The sequence below is a fragment of the Thunnus maccoyii genome, chromosome 22 (genome assembly GCF_910596095.1).
Source record: "Thunnus maccoyii chromosome 22, fThuMac1.1, whole genome shotgun sequence".
In the NCBI taxonomy this organism is placed as follows: domain Eukaryota; kingdom Metazoa; phylum Chordata; class Actinopteri; order Scombriformes; family Scombridae; genus Thunnus; species Thunnus maccoyii.
This window is the reverse complement of record NC_056554.1, coordinates 2608353-2622987: the sequence shown is the minus strand read 5'-3', so window position 1 is coordinate 2622987 and position 14635 is coordinate 2608353. Positions and strand designations below refer to the sequence as shown.

The following is a 14635-nucleotide window of genomic DNA, read 5'->3' as shown; positions in this document are numbered from 1 at the left end:
AGGGAGCAACAGCAGTAATACACAACAAAGGTGACACATTTAATAGTTAGAAACAAGAACTTTGAGGAATTTATTGGTATCGACGTAAAAAGGAGTTGATAAGATATTGAGCTGTTCAAAAAACTCTGTGTTTGTATATCATCTATATTTTAGTCTCTCTCTCTCTAGTCTATATTTAGTCTTTAAAACATTAGACATCAAAAAAATGCCCATCACAATATCCTAGAGGCTGAGCTTACTTCACTAAATGTCTTGTTTTATCCAACAACAGTCCAAAGCAAAAAAGTGATATTCCAGTTATTACAATGTAAGACTAGAAAAACTACAAACTCCGAAATTTGAGAAACTGGAACTATCAAATTATTTGGGGTATTTTCTTGAAAAATTACCTAAACAATTAAATAGTTATCAAATTAGTTGCAGATTTAATTTCTGACATTTGATTAATATATTAATGGACTGTCACTGCTGCTCTAAAATGATCATTTCACATACTGACCCTAATTTGAGCCCATACATTAGCTTGAAAACCGGTGGGCTGACACCAGCAAACTTGAAGTTATTGCACTGAGAGCAGATAGAGAGGAAACTGTGTCATCTTCTGTTTGACTTTAATGCCCCTTAGTGGTAGTATCCAAAAAAGACACTTATAATTCAGGCAGCTACAGCCCCATTCCCTCTTTGGATTTGGAAAACCTTTTTAAAATCCTATAAGTAGAGGCATTTGGACCTTGATTCACCACTTTTTGTGCCTCCTTGGATGCTTTTTCACTCTAAATAAATAAATCTTGTCTCTGACACAACATCAAGTTCCAAATATGTCAAGGAAAGGTGAAGAAAATGATGCACAAGACATCTAAATTATTTTCATTTAATATGATGTGCAGCCATACAAAACATAGAGTTTGGATTTAAATATTACATGTCAGTTAAGTGTTGGAACAAGAAGATACAGAACATACAATTATATATTTTATATATTATATCATTAAATATATTATTAAAAAGGTGATCATAAAGGAAGGGTTTAAAAACTTTGTGCATGCTATTGCCTTATGACAGTACTTGACTTTTTCTGCATGTGTGTGTGTTTCTTGGATGAATCCTCCTTCCTCTTTCTGCTGCCATGAGTACTCTGCTGCAGCCTGTAGGTTTTTCTAGCTTGGACTCTCTCCTTCTCCAGGACCTCAGTGTCATCCAGAATCTCCAGCCCCGGGAGCTGACTGATGACATACTGTCTATAGGGCAAATGGGAAACAATGTTAGCAAGACATGTAGTATATAGATTGATTTAGGGCAACATTACAAGTATTACAAGTGCGATTCAAAACAGCAGCTCTGCCACAAATTCAACCTTTATGCAGCTGAATGAAGAGTTTTTTCTAGGAGTCCTTTCTCATGTATGTAGATGGGGTGGACAAAACATTAAAAACACTTCTCAATATAATGCAGTCCAGTACAACACTATCACTGACTATGACCTCAGTAATATACACGTAGTTGAATTAATTAGCTTTAACAAGAACCTGAATATTATGAGCTTCATAAAGGCAAAATTTATGGCAGAGCTGTTGTATTAGATTGTTTGGGTGTTCCTAATAAAGTGGCTAAATATAGTACATAGATTTGTACAAGCCATTTAGATAAAATCAAATTTTCAGCATTGAACGGATCCCAAAAATCTTTCCAAAATCAGACTTTGAAAGAGGTTGCTGTGCCTTGCCCCTGTTCACTGCAACTCCAGTACATAAACGAATCAACACGACATGGGTGCACACATTTGCACAACACAATGGGATACAGCAGTTAATACCACAGACCTATCAAATTGCATTGCAAAGATAATATTCGGGGCTTATATTACACAGTACACATTGACTGATTGTACAGAATCATGATGTGGAGGGCACAGTGATGCACCTGCTGTAGCATTGTCCACTGGTGAAGAGACTGAAACCCTTTCATCCATTTCATCTGTTGGTGTTGTATGTTGGTTTTTGTATTGGTGGTACTGTATAATGTTATGTTTAAGTTATTATATCAGTGCTGTGTTCTCCTTTGATATGATTGCTATTCTTCTTTTTGCCTCCTTAAATTATACATTTAAAAACCTAAAACAGATTTTGGCACCACATTCTTAGACCAATGAGCCAGATGTGGGGGGCCCTGTGGTCTGATTTTGACAGTGTGTGAGATTTAGGGGGATCTATTGGCAGAAATGGAATATAATATTCATAAGTATGTTTTAATTAGTGTACAATCACCTGAAAATAAGAATTGTTGTGTCTTCGTTACGTTAGAATGAGTCCTTTATATCTACATGATAGTGAGTGGGTTCTCTTCCACGGAAGTGTTTCTACAGTAGCCCAGAACAGACAAACCAAACATTGGCTCTAGAGAGGGTCTTTGGCGTTTTTCTGTAAATTCTCCTACATGCTTGAAAGGGAGGGGTGGAGGGGAGGGGTATTCAATTGGTCGCAATCTGCAACCTCACTGCTAGATGCCACTAAATCCAACACACTGGTCCTTTAAGTAAAAGTAGCAATTCTACTAAAATAGAAGTAGCTAAGTATCAAAAACATAAAAATACTTATTATGCAGCAGAATGACTCTTGTTAGTGTTGCATTGTCATATATTATATTACTGATGCTGTAAGCAGCATATTAAATGTTTTGGTTTGGTCTGGGGGGAGCTGACTTAACTAATCTATATACTGTTGATAAGGACTGACAACCAGGCAAATCAGGCAACTGCCTCCAAAAGGCCCTAAATTAGCTCTTTAGCAATTAGTTTGTGGTAATTTCATTGATTGCACATTCATTTGGGGATATACACCACTAAGGCACAAACTAAAATTATTAGGACCTTAAAGCTATTAACTGATCCTTATTAGCTTTAATATTTCAGCTGACATTATGCTTACATTGCATAAAATGTTGTTTTAGTGTGAAAATGACTTGTATCCACAGTAGCATTTCCATATTGTTTTTATAGAGACCAAACCTTTGTTTTTGCATGTAAATTCTTAATTTGCAAAGTAAATAGTTAATTTACCTTTCAAAAATGTAGTGCAGTAGAGGTAGCCTATAAAGTTCCAGAAAATGAAAGTACACAAATAAAGTACAAGTAAAAATTTGTACCTTACAGTACAGTAATAGAATACAGCACTCTACTTAGTTACATTCAAACCACTGCGGATGGTACATTTTGTTTTTGCAATGCTCAACTTTTGAACTTAAATGCAAAATATATACTTTTCATACCTTAGAAATCTAATGATCAGGTTGTGTGTATGTCTAGTTATAAGAATAAAAAGTTATAATTCTGCTAAAAGGCATGTGACACAGCATTTTGAGAGAATATTCCGTGCAGTTAGTGAAATGTAGTGGCAAAAGTACACATTGATTTTTGATTTTGGTTCATGAGACTTCATTTTTACAGAAATGCGCAGGTAGTGATAAATAGGACCTTGTTGCTCACCTGTAGTCTTTGTACTGAGTCAGACTTCCTCCATTGAAATAGCTTGGTGCTGCCTCATTGTTCATCATACTGAGGATCCTAAATTTGAAATGTATATAGAACCGTGAGGAAGAATGAATAAAAACTAGTTATATGCATTCTACAAACAGCAACACTAACTACTCGGTGAAAAACACTCCCAGGCTCACTTTATGCTGGGGAACTTTCGTCGGATTTCTTCCACAAAGACAGGCAGATTGTTGATCTTGTTCTTGTTGATGCATACTGTGGTGACGCTGGGCATGTAGGGGAACTTGACGTGAGACGTGTAGTTGTTGCAGTCCAGGATCAGAGTGCTGAGCCTCTCCAGCTGACCCAGCAGAGCCGGGTTCCAATAAAGACTGAATGAAGGAGAACACACTGAGCTACAACTGCTGAGATTTGTCAGTTACAGCAACTCTGGTGACTCTGCAGTTCTCCTCAGTTCTACTGAACTTTCAGTGTCTTTTAGCTCATTGTTTTGGTTCTCACTGCTCTCATCAGCGTCATTTACAGCAGCTGCATGCAGCTGTTTTCAATAAATAAAGCTCTGATGAACTCACTTTACACTACCTGCCCAGCACAAAACAGCTGACGGACAAAAGAGACAAATATTTTTCTCAGGAGTTGGTGGAGACAAAAACAGAGCTAGAAGGAGAGTGAATATTGAACTTAAATCATATAGAAAGCTCTCATAGTGATAATGAAGACATATTCTGTCTCTCATGCCACTGCATTTCTATGGAACTTTACAGACCTACATGCACACCTGTCCCTTATTTCCACTAATCAACCACCCAGTATTTATACCTGCCTACTTTCACCAGTACTCTGCCAGATTGTCAGTGTTGCCAATGCCTTCCAGTTATTCAAGCCTCCCTGTTCCACATTATTCTAGCCAGCTTGTCTCCTCCTGCCTGTGACCTGATTCCTGCCTTTATCCTATTGGACTTGTTTGTCTCCTTCTTTGGACTGCCTTGTGTGTCTGAGCCTGTTTATTTGACCAACGATTTAGTGAAGTCCATTTTATTGTACCTGCTCACAACAAGCTGAAAACAAATCTGACATTATGGCCTTAGTAAGCTTAAAGATTAAGATTTTTGTTTAATGAATCTTACACAGCGCAGCAACTTTTTTGTCCACTTGAGTGCAGTGAAACATACTGTAAATACAATAATAACATATTATCACCTCATAAAGTTGTTGTGGCTGACGTTAGCAAACCATCACCTATTTACACTCTGTTTTAGCTCTGTTTTGGTCTCCAACAACTCCTGGGAAAAATATGTCTCTTTAGCTGCTAAATGCTCCACTATGTTCTGCAGCTAGTTGCTAACCTTGTCTGTCTGCTGTTTGGTGTTGTGTAGGTCCTGTACTGTGGGTTTAATCAGAGCTTTTTCACTGAAAATGGTTGCCTGCTGCTGTTGCTGTTGCTGGAAACTAGGTTGATGAGAGTGGTAGTTTGTAGGTTGGACAAACCAAAACAATGAACTAAAAGAGGCTAAAAAGCTCCATATAGCTGAGGTCAAGTGCAGAGTCGGTGATAATTCTCCGTGGGTTTGTCACCACAAGCAATATCTTTCACATTACACTCAGTTATTTCATCCATTGTTTATATAAACTATTGAATAATGCAGCTTAACTTTTTACTTCTCTTTTATGTAACCCAAGCTTTAGGAGAAGGCACAGGCTATATGTGGCATACAGCTGTTGTAGTTGCTTCTTCTGGTAGCTTCTGGTTATTTAGAAAAGGATACTCATTCAGCACATTGTAACTCAGGTCCAGCACCTCCAGGGTATCTGTCTGTGTTAGAATGGTTTCATAGGGGATTTCTGTCAGGCCCTGGTAGGCAAACGAAAGCCACTGAAAGCTTGAGGCGTGGCTGGGCTGACTGTGCTGGCCAGAGGTATGATGATCCATGACAAAAACTCCAGCACTAAAACCTCTTGAGTTTCTCCCCACTCCTAACCGTGAAGATTTGGAGGGAAGTCAGATGATTATGTCATGACCAAACCTTGAATAAACAAAAAAGCAGAAAAAGAGTAAGAGATAGTATGATGCAGAAAAGCTGATTTGAAAATGAACAAACAAGACATATTATTTTAGTTAAAGTACATACTACCTTGCTTATCTGTTTACAAGGGACACAGCAACATGGAATCTCATGTAATACTTCTGCAATACAGCACATAGTTATTTTGTCAAACTATTAAGTGCAACATCAGGAGAGATTGGTGCAGAAATGGTGGATTGCCTTTCAGTTAATCTACACTTTGCTGTGAGTAATATTAGATGTGTGCCATCAGAGATTGGAGGATTGGATTTTTTTGCAAATAATGTCCATATGTAACCACATGGAGAAAAAACTCTTTGAAATACAGTTTTATTGATGTAGATTGGTTCAGTGATTTAAGTGTAAATGTTCCAATTGGGTAAATTTCTAAATTGTTTCCCCTTTAAGGTTGTTAAAATCATCTCACTCCATACTCTCTACATCATACATATTTGTGTATCAGTTTATTCCAACTTATTGAAGCTATTTTAGATGTACACTGAAAAAATATTGAAAGCCAAGACTCTATTGTTGTTAAGGCTGCACAATGACATCAAGTGGAAATATTCTAGATGTCTTGGGGATCATTTTATACACATCTCTCCACAATTCAGACACGCCTGATATATTTGGTGTCTTTGAATAATTATAGGATCTTCACCAGACTTTAAAATATACTGCCATGGGTTTGAATGATGTTTGGCTGATCCACTGTTGGTCAGTGAGGTTTAAGGGGAACTGTACATGAAACAGAAGTTAAATGAAATGATTCAGAAATAAAGTGACAGTTTTGAGGTGCTTATACTTTACTAAAGTATTTCCATTTTATGCTACTTTATACTCCCACTCCACAACATTACAGAGAGAAATATTTTACTTTTTACTCCTCTACATTTATTTCACAGCTATAGTTACTAGTTAATTTTGGATTTTAGGAGTAAAACATATGATATTTTATAAAATATTTGTAATTAATTGAGATCACTTTGTAGATATTTGTTTTCACTTTCACATATAAGGGTCTTTTCCTGTTGACCATCATCCAAAATAAGCCACATTAAATCTCCTTTGACTTCATGTTGTAAAAAAATAAAACTTGAAAAATTCCAAGAGGGTGAATCCTTTAAACAGGCACTGTATATCTGTATACAGTACATGTAATAAATATAACACTGACTGGGGCAATTTTGCACAAGTACTTTTTACACTTTTTTGCAAATAATACTCATTAATTTACTTGAGGAAGACTTTGAATACAAGACTTTTACTTGTAAAAGTATATTTTAATACTGTTGTGATGCAACTTTTACTTAAGTAAAAGGTCTCAGTACTTCCTCCATCACTGATAATACTCAAAATACAGTTGACCTTTGTATTACAAATACAGTAAATATGTAAAATGGAAATTTAGGGTGAATTTTAGTCAGTCCGTTTCACTGTCCACGCCTGCAGATGATGCACCATTACAAGAGAGCAGCTGTTAGGTCAGTTATATTACCTACTGCTAAAGAGTACATTCCATTCAACACTGGTGGTGAATTATTAGTGAAAATCTAACCTCTTCATTTAAATAACTTGAAGGAATTTCAACCTTACTGACTGATGATGATACATTCATTCTGCTATTCTGTTAAACAGCTAAGGCATCTGCATCAATTTTTCATTTTCATTCATCCACTTTTACTGAATATATCAACTATAACAGCATGTTGGCACTGATCTTAAATGCAACAAATATTTCAAGATGTTCTGCTACACCAATATAAATCTAGATTCACCATAAACATGTGTAAGTATTGAGTTTTAGCTGAACTCACCAAGCTGACAAGGATCTGCTGTAGCTTCTCAGTGCATGAAAACCTCTGACGATTGCTTCCAGCTCAAATAAAAGGCCCTCTTTCATACCCCGGCTGTAGATCACATGATGGGGATAATCACATTGCAGCTGAACCTTGTGGTTCGCAGGACCTACTGGACCAGATCTGAATAACAGCAATAGTGTTGCATTCTCTAAAAAGAGACAACAACAACTTGACAGGGGCTTATAACCAATAAAGAAATGTCAACATTATGTCAAGTTTTCCTATACTCAAGAACAATACTACCAAATTCAGACAAAGGACATTAATTCATTGAGAACATTACTTCTATAATATGAGCTAATTTTATTGTAAATGTTTACACAGACACACAATTGGTTACAGGGCAGCTGCATCTTGATGACCACAGATTAGAGTCTTGCATGTCTGATATCAAGCTCTAAGGAATAGTTTGACATTTTGGGAATTTGATACCTCTCATGTGGTTTTACAGTGAGTTATATGCTGGACTTTTTCTTGGCAGTGAATTCCTTGAGTCTTGTTGTCACTGTGGGGTTGCCGGGTGACCAGAGGAGACTCCTTGAGGTCACTGCCCCTGGCAAGGAAGTAGTGACTTTGAATGGACAAATAAGAAAGTGGTATTGATCTTCTCATCTAACTATCAGTAAGAAGATGAATGCACATATTTTCCAATGTCAAACCATTCCTTTTAGAATATTCACAAATACTGCTTTGAGTCTTCTTGCAAATGCTATACAGATATATAAAAATGATTCCATTAGAACCTGTTGTAACCAACCCTGAATATAACTTCAGTAGCTGCACAAATAAATAACTGATCATGCAAAATATTCCATTAGAGTTTAATTTACAAATAATATAAGAGTTCATCAAATGTTCTTTAATGGCATTAATACAGTTTGAAGATGTGTTTGAAGCAATGAAGAGCTCAGACTTTGGTGAATAATTTGATAAATTGGAAATACAGTACATAGTCCATAAGTGGATTAACCTTTTATGTGGCCTGGGCAAAGATTTGCTGTTGGGCCCCCATTGGCCCCCCTCCACACTAACACCATCTCTGTCTGTGCTTTGTATATATACCCTTTCACCTCTTAATTCCCTTAAGTTCAGTGCACACAGACATAGCATTTTCATTATATTTCAGCCTGTAGACACGGAAACCAAACAGTATGCTGCTCCTCTGCTGGAAGTATTGCTGGACTCAGGTTTGCTTTGTGTCACTAGTTTGTGGGAATTCAATTAAACAACAAATTTGTTTAAGAGTATGTACAATTTTAAGCACAGTATAAATTAAAACAAAAAGGGCTTAAAACTAGATTAGACCTCAAGATATTTGCAACACTAAGGTACAATATCAGATACCATATTTGCAATTAAATTACAATTACAACCAAATGACACAGGGCTTCTGGGGGCCTTGATGGTCTGGGGCCCCAGGTCAGTTTTGCCCAGCTGGTATTGCAGTCTTGGTTCTGTCTGAAATAAGGAAGATACTAAATACTTTACATGTGTAACAATACTTTCAGTGGTTAAGCAGAATAAATGATGTGTAAACAATGTAACATTTCACGTTACTTTTTTGACACAATAATGGTCACAAAGTTCATTAAAAATGAAATGACCGATTTAACACAGTTCCCACTTATCCTTATTGGAAAGTTACTTGTTATTGTAGTTTAAATGTCCTGAGTATCAGTTCTTCCTCCCGACTCTTCTGAAACAACACAATGGTACAAAATTCAAGTTTTGACAGAACACATGTAGCGATGGCCTCTGCCGGTCTTGCAGTCCCTGATCTGCCACTTTGCCCTCTTCCACACCAGAACGCACTTTTTGCTTCCTTTCATTTTGGACCGAGGGGGTGTCTTCCTCCAGTTAGTGTAGCTGACCGGCTCACCTCCCGCCCACTCCCAACTTCCTCTGCCCTCTCTGTCATTCAGGCCTTACACAATAAGAAAAAAACAGCTTGTTTGACTGGAGTAGAGAAATTTCACTCTGCAATAGAGAAAATATATTTTCAGGCCAATAAGTGCAAAAAGTGTTCTTAATTATCAATGATGAGCCAATTGTTAATTTAAGTTGCACAGAAATGAATTTAAAAAATGAGCTTCTTTCACCCATGACATGATGATGCAATGCATTAACTGATTATTACTATGTGAATAAAGAATATGCACAGAGTTGATATTTTGCATCTAGGCTCTGACCTTGTCAATCCTACAAGAAATATACCAACCTTTGCACAGCAGGGATTGGGGAGTAATGATAATAACTTCTTCCTTAAGGGAAGGTACACCAGCCTACAGGTGGATGGTGAGCTTATGAAATACTATATCAACAGCAGCAGATATGGCAACAGCAGTAACAGCAAGTGACAGCATAGCTTTCAGGTGAATGGTGTGATAGCAGGCACGGATCCAATCCATCAGATTGATGACTCAGATACTGACCTAATTAAGCAAAGCAGGTATTGGCCAGGCATGACCAATTCACATTGAATCCTTACATATTACCGGCTCTGCTCCATTGATTTGCTGTAGTGAACTCCTGTAATTTTGATGTGTTAAGCTTCTAACTGTTCTAACTCACCTCTTCCTGCATGTGCTTCACAATAAATGCATTTCATTGTAGTCCTTTACTGTGAAAACTTCAATTGTTGACAATAACTTGGGAGTCAGCTAATGTTACCAAACATTTACTCACTGCATTGAGTAAATCTTGCAATGCAATGGACATTTGCGTGGAAGAAGTAACATTCAATTTAATTACATGTTTAACAAAGCGTGATAAAGGAAAGTGGCTAAGAAAACAAAGACTGATATTACATCTTTTTAGGCATGAACTAGGAGCTGACATAAAATTGGTGGAGTGCATCTTTAATACAACCTCTGACACTGTAACATTACACATAAAAATTACTTAGAGGTGTTTTAAATCATCTTTAAACCAGAATGTAACAAGTAATTTAAAGATACACACCTATCCAAAATGGTTTCCTTCCACTGAAGTCCCACAGCCAGTCCATATCAACTTTAGAGAAAACGCTTGCTAGACTGCCTTTATATCTGAAATCAAATCAAAAAGAAGGAAAGTAGTGTATTCATGTTAGAGGGATAATTTATGGACCATATAATTCAGATTACATAGTTTTTGTGTGTGACAGACAACTACTCAGAATCATGTATTGTTTGCCCATGTCTGCTCCCTTACAATTTCTCTCCCAAGTCTGTTTATCCTTTAAATGAGAATGAGTGAAATGTAAGAGAAATTAGTGTCTAGGAGATTACTCTTAAAGTGTACCTCTCTCTGCATGCTCTGTTAGCTGTGCTCCATGTGGCTTTGTGCTCTGTGCTGAGGATGTAGCAATGGCCACTGTGAAAGGTCCAGCCTTGAGGACATAGTTGAGTGCTCACCATCTGTGTTTTAAGAGGAAAGGGGCAGAAATGTTGACATAGGTGAACATGAATGATTTCAGATGAATACTTAGAGGTAGGATGTTTATCAACATTTTGTCAAGGGAAGAGAAAGATTACCTTCAAAGCTATTATCTACAAACATTCCATATGGGGTACCACAAGGGTCTATCCTGGGTCAACTTTTAAGTCTTAATATGTTACCAGTAAGGATCATAATGGCAGTGCTGACTTTCATTACTATGCAGATGACACCCAACTCTATATAGCAGTTTATTCCTGATGACCTGACTCCCTTAACTCAGGATAACTTAGAAGTATTTTTTATTTATTTTATGTAGTCAAAGTGAAGCTATGTTGCAAAGCTGGACGAGGACCTGGTCAGTTGGTGCCCAGGGTTTCCAGGAGACACCATTGCAGTGAAAGAGCTGATTGGTCGTCTGGTTGAAATGCAAGAGACCCATCAGTTCTGGCACACACGGCTTGGGGATGGAGTTATCAGCTGCAACCTATGGGCGATACATATTCACAGAGAAATGAACTTAGTTCTGCTTCAAATGGAATGTGATATGTTCCCTAGCATTGTATAAAGCACCTCACATTGGTATAGATGCATTTAGAGAGAGAAATTCTATGTTGATGTCACTTGAGTGGCATGGCAAGGGCCAGGACCCTGTTTTTGGTCCTAAAATTCTCAGAATGCACTCACATGTCCTTTGACCAGTCCACTTTTTCCAGGGTTTGGGAGCTTTCTCTGGGGGCCAGGCTTTGACTTAGTTAGCACTGCTGATGCCTGCAGCTGTGCCCCCCTGCTAACCACACGGATGTTTGCCTTTCTTCCCTTCCTTGACGGGGAGGTGTCATCTTCTACTTGCATTTGCATGATGCCGTGATACTGTAATTAAACAAACAACAAAAATTAAGACTTTTCCGACGTTTAGGAACACCATATAGTTAGTATTAGCTGCTGCTTACCGTGTAAACTATGTCTGTCCCATTGTGAAAAACTGATGAAGGTGCAATCTGAAAGATCAAATACAGTTTCTAAACTAACTGTTCATAGAATAAGCTGATGAAATAAAGCCACAACAAAAAGGAGAATGGCAGTTATTTAGGATGAAGTCAAATCTGTTGGTGATCTTAAAGAGCAGGTACTTACAGACTTTGGATTGCCTATAGCTCTGAGTTTCTTTTTTCGGAGGCCTACTCCAGGCCTGGAGATGCTGTCTCCACGAGTCCAAATAACTGATTCTGTGCCAAGGGGCAGTTTCTCTAGTTTAATGGATCCATGCTGGGGGTACGTCTCTGATCGAATCTCTTTTCCTCCGAGAACTGGAGCCTCCTGATCCTGGTTTAGCCTGCATTGTCCTGTGGTTTTTAAGTTTTAACTGTTAAATTGGTGGTTTGAATCAATCACGTGGAGGCAGACATACACCATCATCCATAGATGATGGTTAATAAAATGATAATGAATGAAGTGTACAGTAGGGATTAAATGTGTATATATTTATAACAAAGTTTGTAGAATATTGAGTTCTGATTTGCGCATGAAGCCTTAGGTATCTGAAACATTTTCGAGTTCTTGATCCGAATGCCATCTTGTGGCAAAAGACATTACTGCAACAGAAATACATTACAGTGATGGAAAACTTTGTTTTTTGTAAGTAAATGTGTAAAAAAGGGATAATGTACATTATTGCAAAAAAGTCTCTGGGATCCAAAAATACACAGCTGGGGCTTAATTTTACCTCTTCCTGAGTCTCTGATGGTGATTTGAGCTTTGTTGATGCTCCCAATTACTGTGCCTTCCGGAGAGACCAGCAGAACCTCAAATAGCTCCTCAGCCTCCTCAAGGTGATCCTGAATTATCTCAGTTTGCCAGCTCCTCTTTGATACTCCTACATGGACAAAAATATCACAACATTTTACACAAGCTGATGCAGGTCTGATATAATTCTTTGTGACTCTGTCTGTCTTTATTTAGCAGCACACTGTAAATTACGAAAATTAATTTTGGTTGTTTTAGCTGTAAGGCCACTCACAATAGCATTTTTACAATGTTACAGTAAATGCCAGAGTAAGCTTGAAATGAACTAGTTCGTACAACATGTTGCCTGACCACATCTCAAAACAAAAGTGTTTATTGTTGTTCTAAATGGTCACACTCAAAGGTGTAATGAAGCCTGCTGTAATAGAGAGAAGGAAGACACAAATATTGTCCAAATTTGGACAATGTCGTGGTGTCACTCTCATTTGTTCATAAAAAACAGAGGTAGTGGAATGAAGACTAAAAAAGAGGCTTGTGGGAGACAAATCTTGCCTACTTTCTCACCTTCACACACCTGGCTAATCACTGCACAAAGTGGGTGTGATGGTTTCAAAAAATTTGAAAAATAATTGGATGCAAACACCCAATTCCAACATAGGAAAGATGAGGGAGGGTTTCAGATGCAGAAATTTGGCAAGAAATTTTATTTGAAGCATACTGACAACTTTAAAGATGATGTTAACTTTCTCAGAACGTCAATGAAGCATCATGGGTGTAATAGACAATTTTTCTTGTGGTTTACTCAGTGGGGTACTCCAGTATTTTACTATGCACATCAAAGAATGAACTAAATCAGTGATATCAGAGATATCCAGATTTTTAGTCAATAGTATGGGTCAAACTCCAAAACTCCAAAAGCAATGGATCCTACACTTCCCATAACTTTCCCATAACTTTCCTGTAACTTTCTGTTACAAATTTGTCTGTCTCAAATTTGTCTGCAAAATTGGTCGAGTGTCCCTTTAATTTAAAAAGCATACGCAAAGTGTCTATACTAATGAGCATATACCTGGATCAAATTGGATAAGGGAAGAAGGGCTTATGAGGAAATCTTTTCCAGCAGTTGCAGTCAGCTCCTTTACCTATGACAAAGACACATCATGGAGAGACAGGTCTTGAAATAAAAAATAAATTATAAAAACACAGCTGAGCTATGATGACTCTGTCAAAAGTGCAGTTCAGGGCCTGTATAAATCTTACTTGAAGTATTTTATTGCACTTCTCCAGACAGATTTACATATAAACTGAATTCGTAATGACTCTTCAGTTTAAACAACAACATGGTTTGCAGACCTTGACAGTGATATATGAAGACTCTGCCATATTTCCCTTCCGAATGATGTCCATTGAGACAGTTCTCTGCTCCTCACACACAGAGTACTCAGGCTGAGACAGCTCTACGCTGGACCAGCTCAGTTCAAGTCTGCAACAACAAGGTCAACAGCGGTGAAATCCTAACTGTTAAATCAAGATGCCAAAACAATCAGTGTATCGTTGTTTTTTCTTACATGTGAGAGGGCCCAGTGTTCCCTAGAGGATCAGACACTCTGAACTCCAGGCTATCTGACAGAGACTCCCTGTCTGGATTTATGATATAGACAATAGTTCTCTTGTTCAGCTCCATCTGAGAGAAGCGCTGTGGTACAAAACCACCTGCAAGAGCAAAAATAAAGACTTATTTTTTCATTCTAAGTTAAGCTGTTATCAACAAAAAACAACATTCAATTCCTGACCTGTCGTGATGTTTTCTAGGTAACCAAAGTAGGGCTGGCGAATGATGCAGAATATCAGCTCTTCTTCTCTGCTATCGCTGTCTTGGGCTCTCAGCTCCCGAGATGACAGAAAAATCCCGTATCGTCCATCAGCTAAAAGCTCTGCCTTCCAAAGAGGGAGCAGCTTCACAACCTCAGGAGATGACTTATCCAAAGGCTTGATCTGAAATTACACACAGCTTGTAAAGGTTAACATGAATATCATAGAAAAGAGGTATTTTAGAC

General features: G+C 37.7%; 2 protein-coding genes across 3 annotated transcripts in view; both read right to left on the bottom strand.

Moving 5' to 3' along the window:
• Nucleotides 1–857: 857 nt before the first annotated feature.
• LOC121888955 (leucine-rich repeat-containing protein 72) lies at nucleotides 858–8118 on the bottom strand. 2 transcript variants are annotated; one of them, XM_042400590.1, is made up of 5 exons: nucleotides 7371–8118; nucleotides 5266–5514; nucleotides 3670–3861; nucleotides 3482–3559; nucleotides 858–1238 (listed from the first exon to the last, which is right to left on the bottom strand). In XM_042400590.1, the coding sequence occupies exons 2-5, from the start codon at nucleotides 5418–5420 to the stop codon at nucleotides 1046–1048; spliced, it is 618 nt and encodes a 205-aa protein (XP_042256524.1). In that variant the 5' UTR covers nucleotides 5421–5514; nucleotides 7371–8118; the 3' UTR covers nucleotides 858–1045. The 2 variants fall into 2 exon arrangements, with proteins under 2 accessions (XP_042256524.1, XP_042256523.1); XM_042400589.1 differs by lacking the exons at nucleotides 5266–5514; nucleotides 7371–8118 and adding an exon at nucleotides 3056–3085 and having other exon boundaries at nucleotides 3670–4281.
• A 104-nt stretch (nucleotides 8119–8222) lies between these two features.
• frem1a (Fras1 related extracellular matrix 1a) overlaps nucleotides 8223–14635 on the bottom strand; it is a 43381-nt gene continuing 36968 nt past the window's right edge. Inside the window, exons 27-38 of the mRNA XM_042400586.1 lie at nucleotides 14372–14573; nucleotides 14147–14291; nucleotides 13932–14061; nucleotides 13648–13720; nucleotides 12559–12708; nucleotides 11970–12178; nucleotides 11786–11833; nucleotides 11520–11705; nucleotides 11188–11319; nucleotides 10698–10813; nucleotides 10377–10462; nucleotides 8223–9339 (exon numbers count right to left, since the gene is read on the bottom strand). Coding sequence (XP_042256520.1) covers nucleotides 9137–9339; nucleotides 10377–10462; nucleotides 10698–10813; nucleotides 11188–11319; nucleotides 11520–11705; nucleotides 11786–11833; nucleotides 11970–12178; nucleotides 12559–12708; nucleotides 13648–13720; nucleotides 13932–14061; nucleotides 14147–14291; nucleotides 14372–14573 — 1680 coding nt within the window. The 3' untranslated portion in view covers nucleotides 8223–9136. The remainder of the gene's footprint in view (nucleotides 9340–10376; nucleotides 10463–10697; nucleotides 10814–11187; nucleotides 11320–11519; nucleotides 11706–11785; nucleotides 11834–11969; nucleotides 12179–12558; nucleotides 12709–13647; nucleotides 13721–13931; nucleotides 14062–14146; nucleotides 14292–14371; nucleotides 14574–14635) is intronic.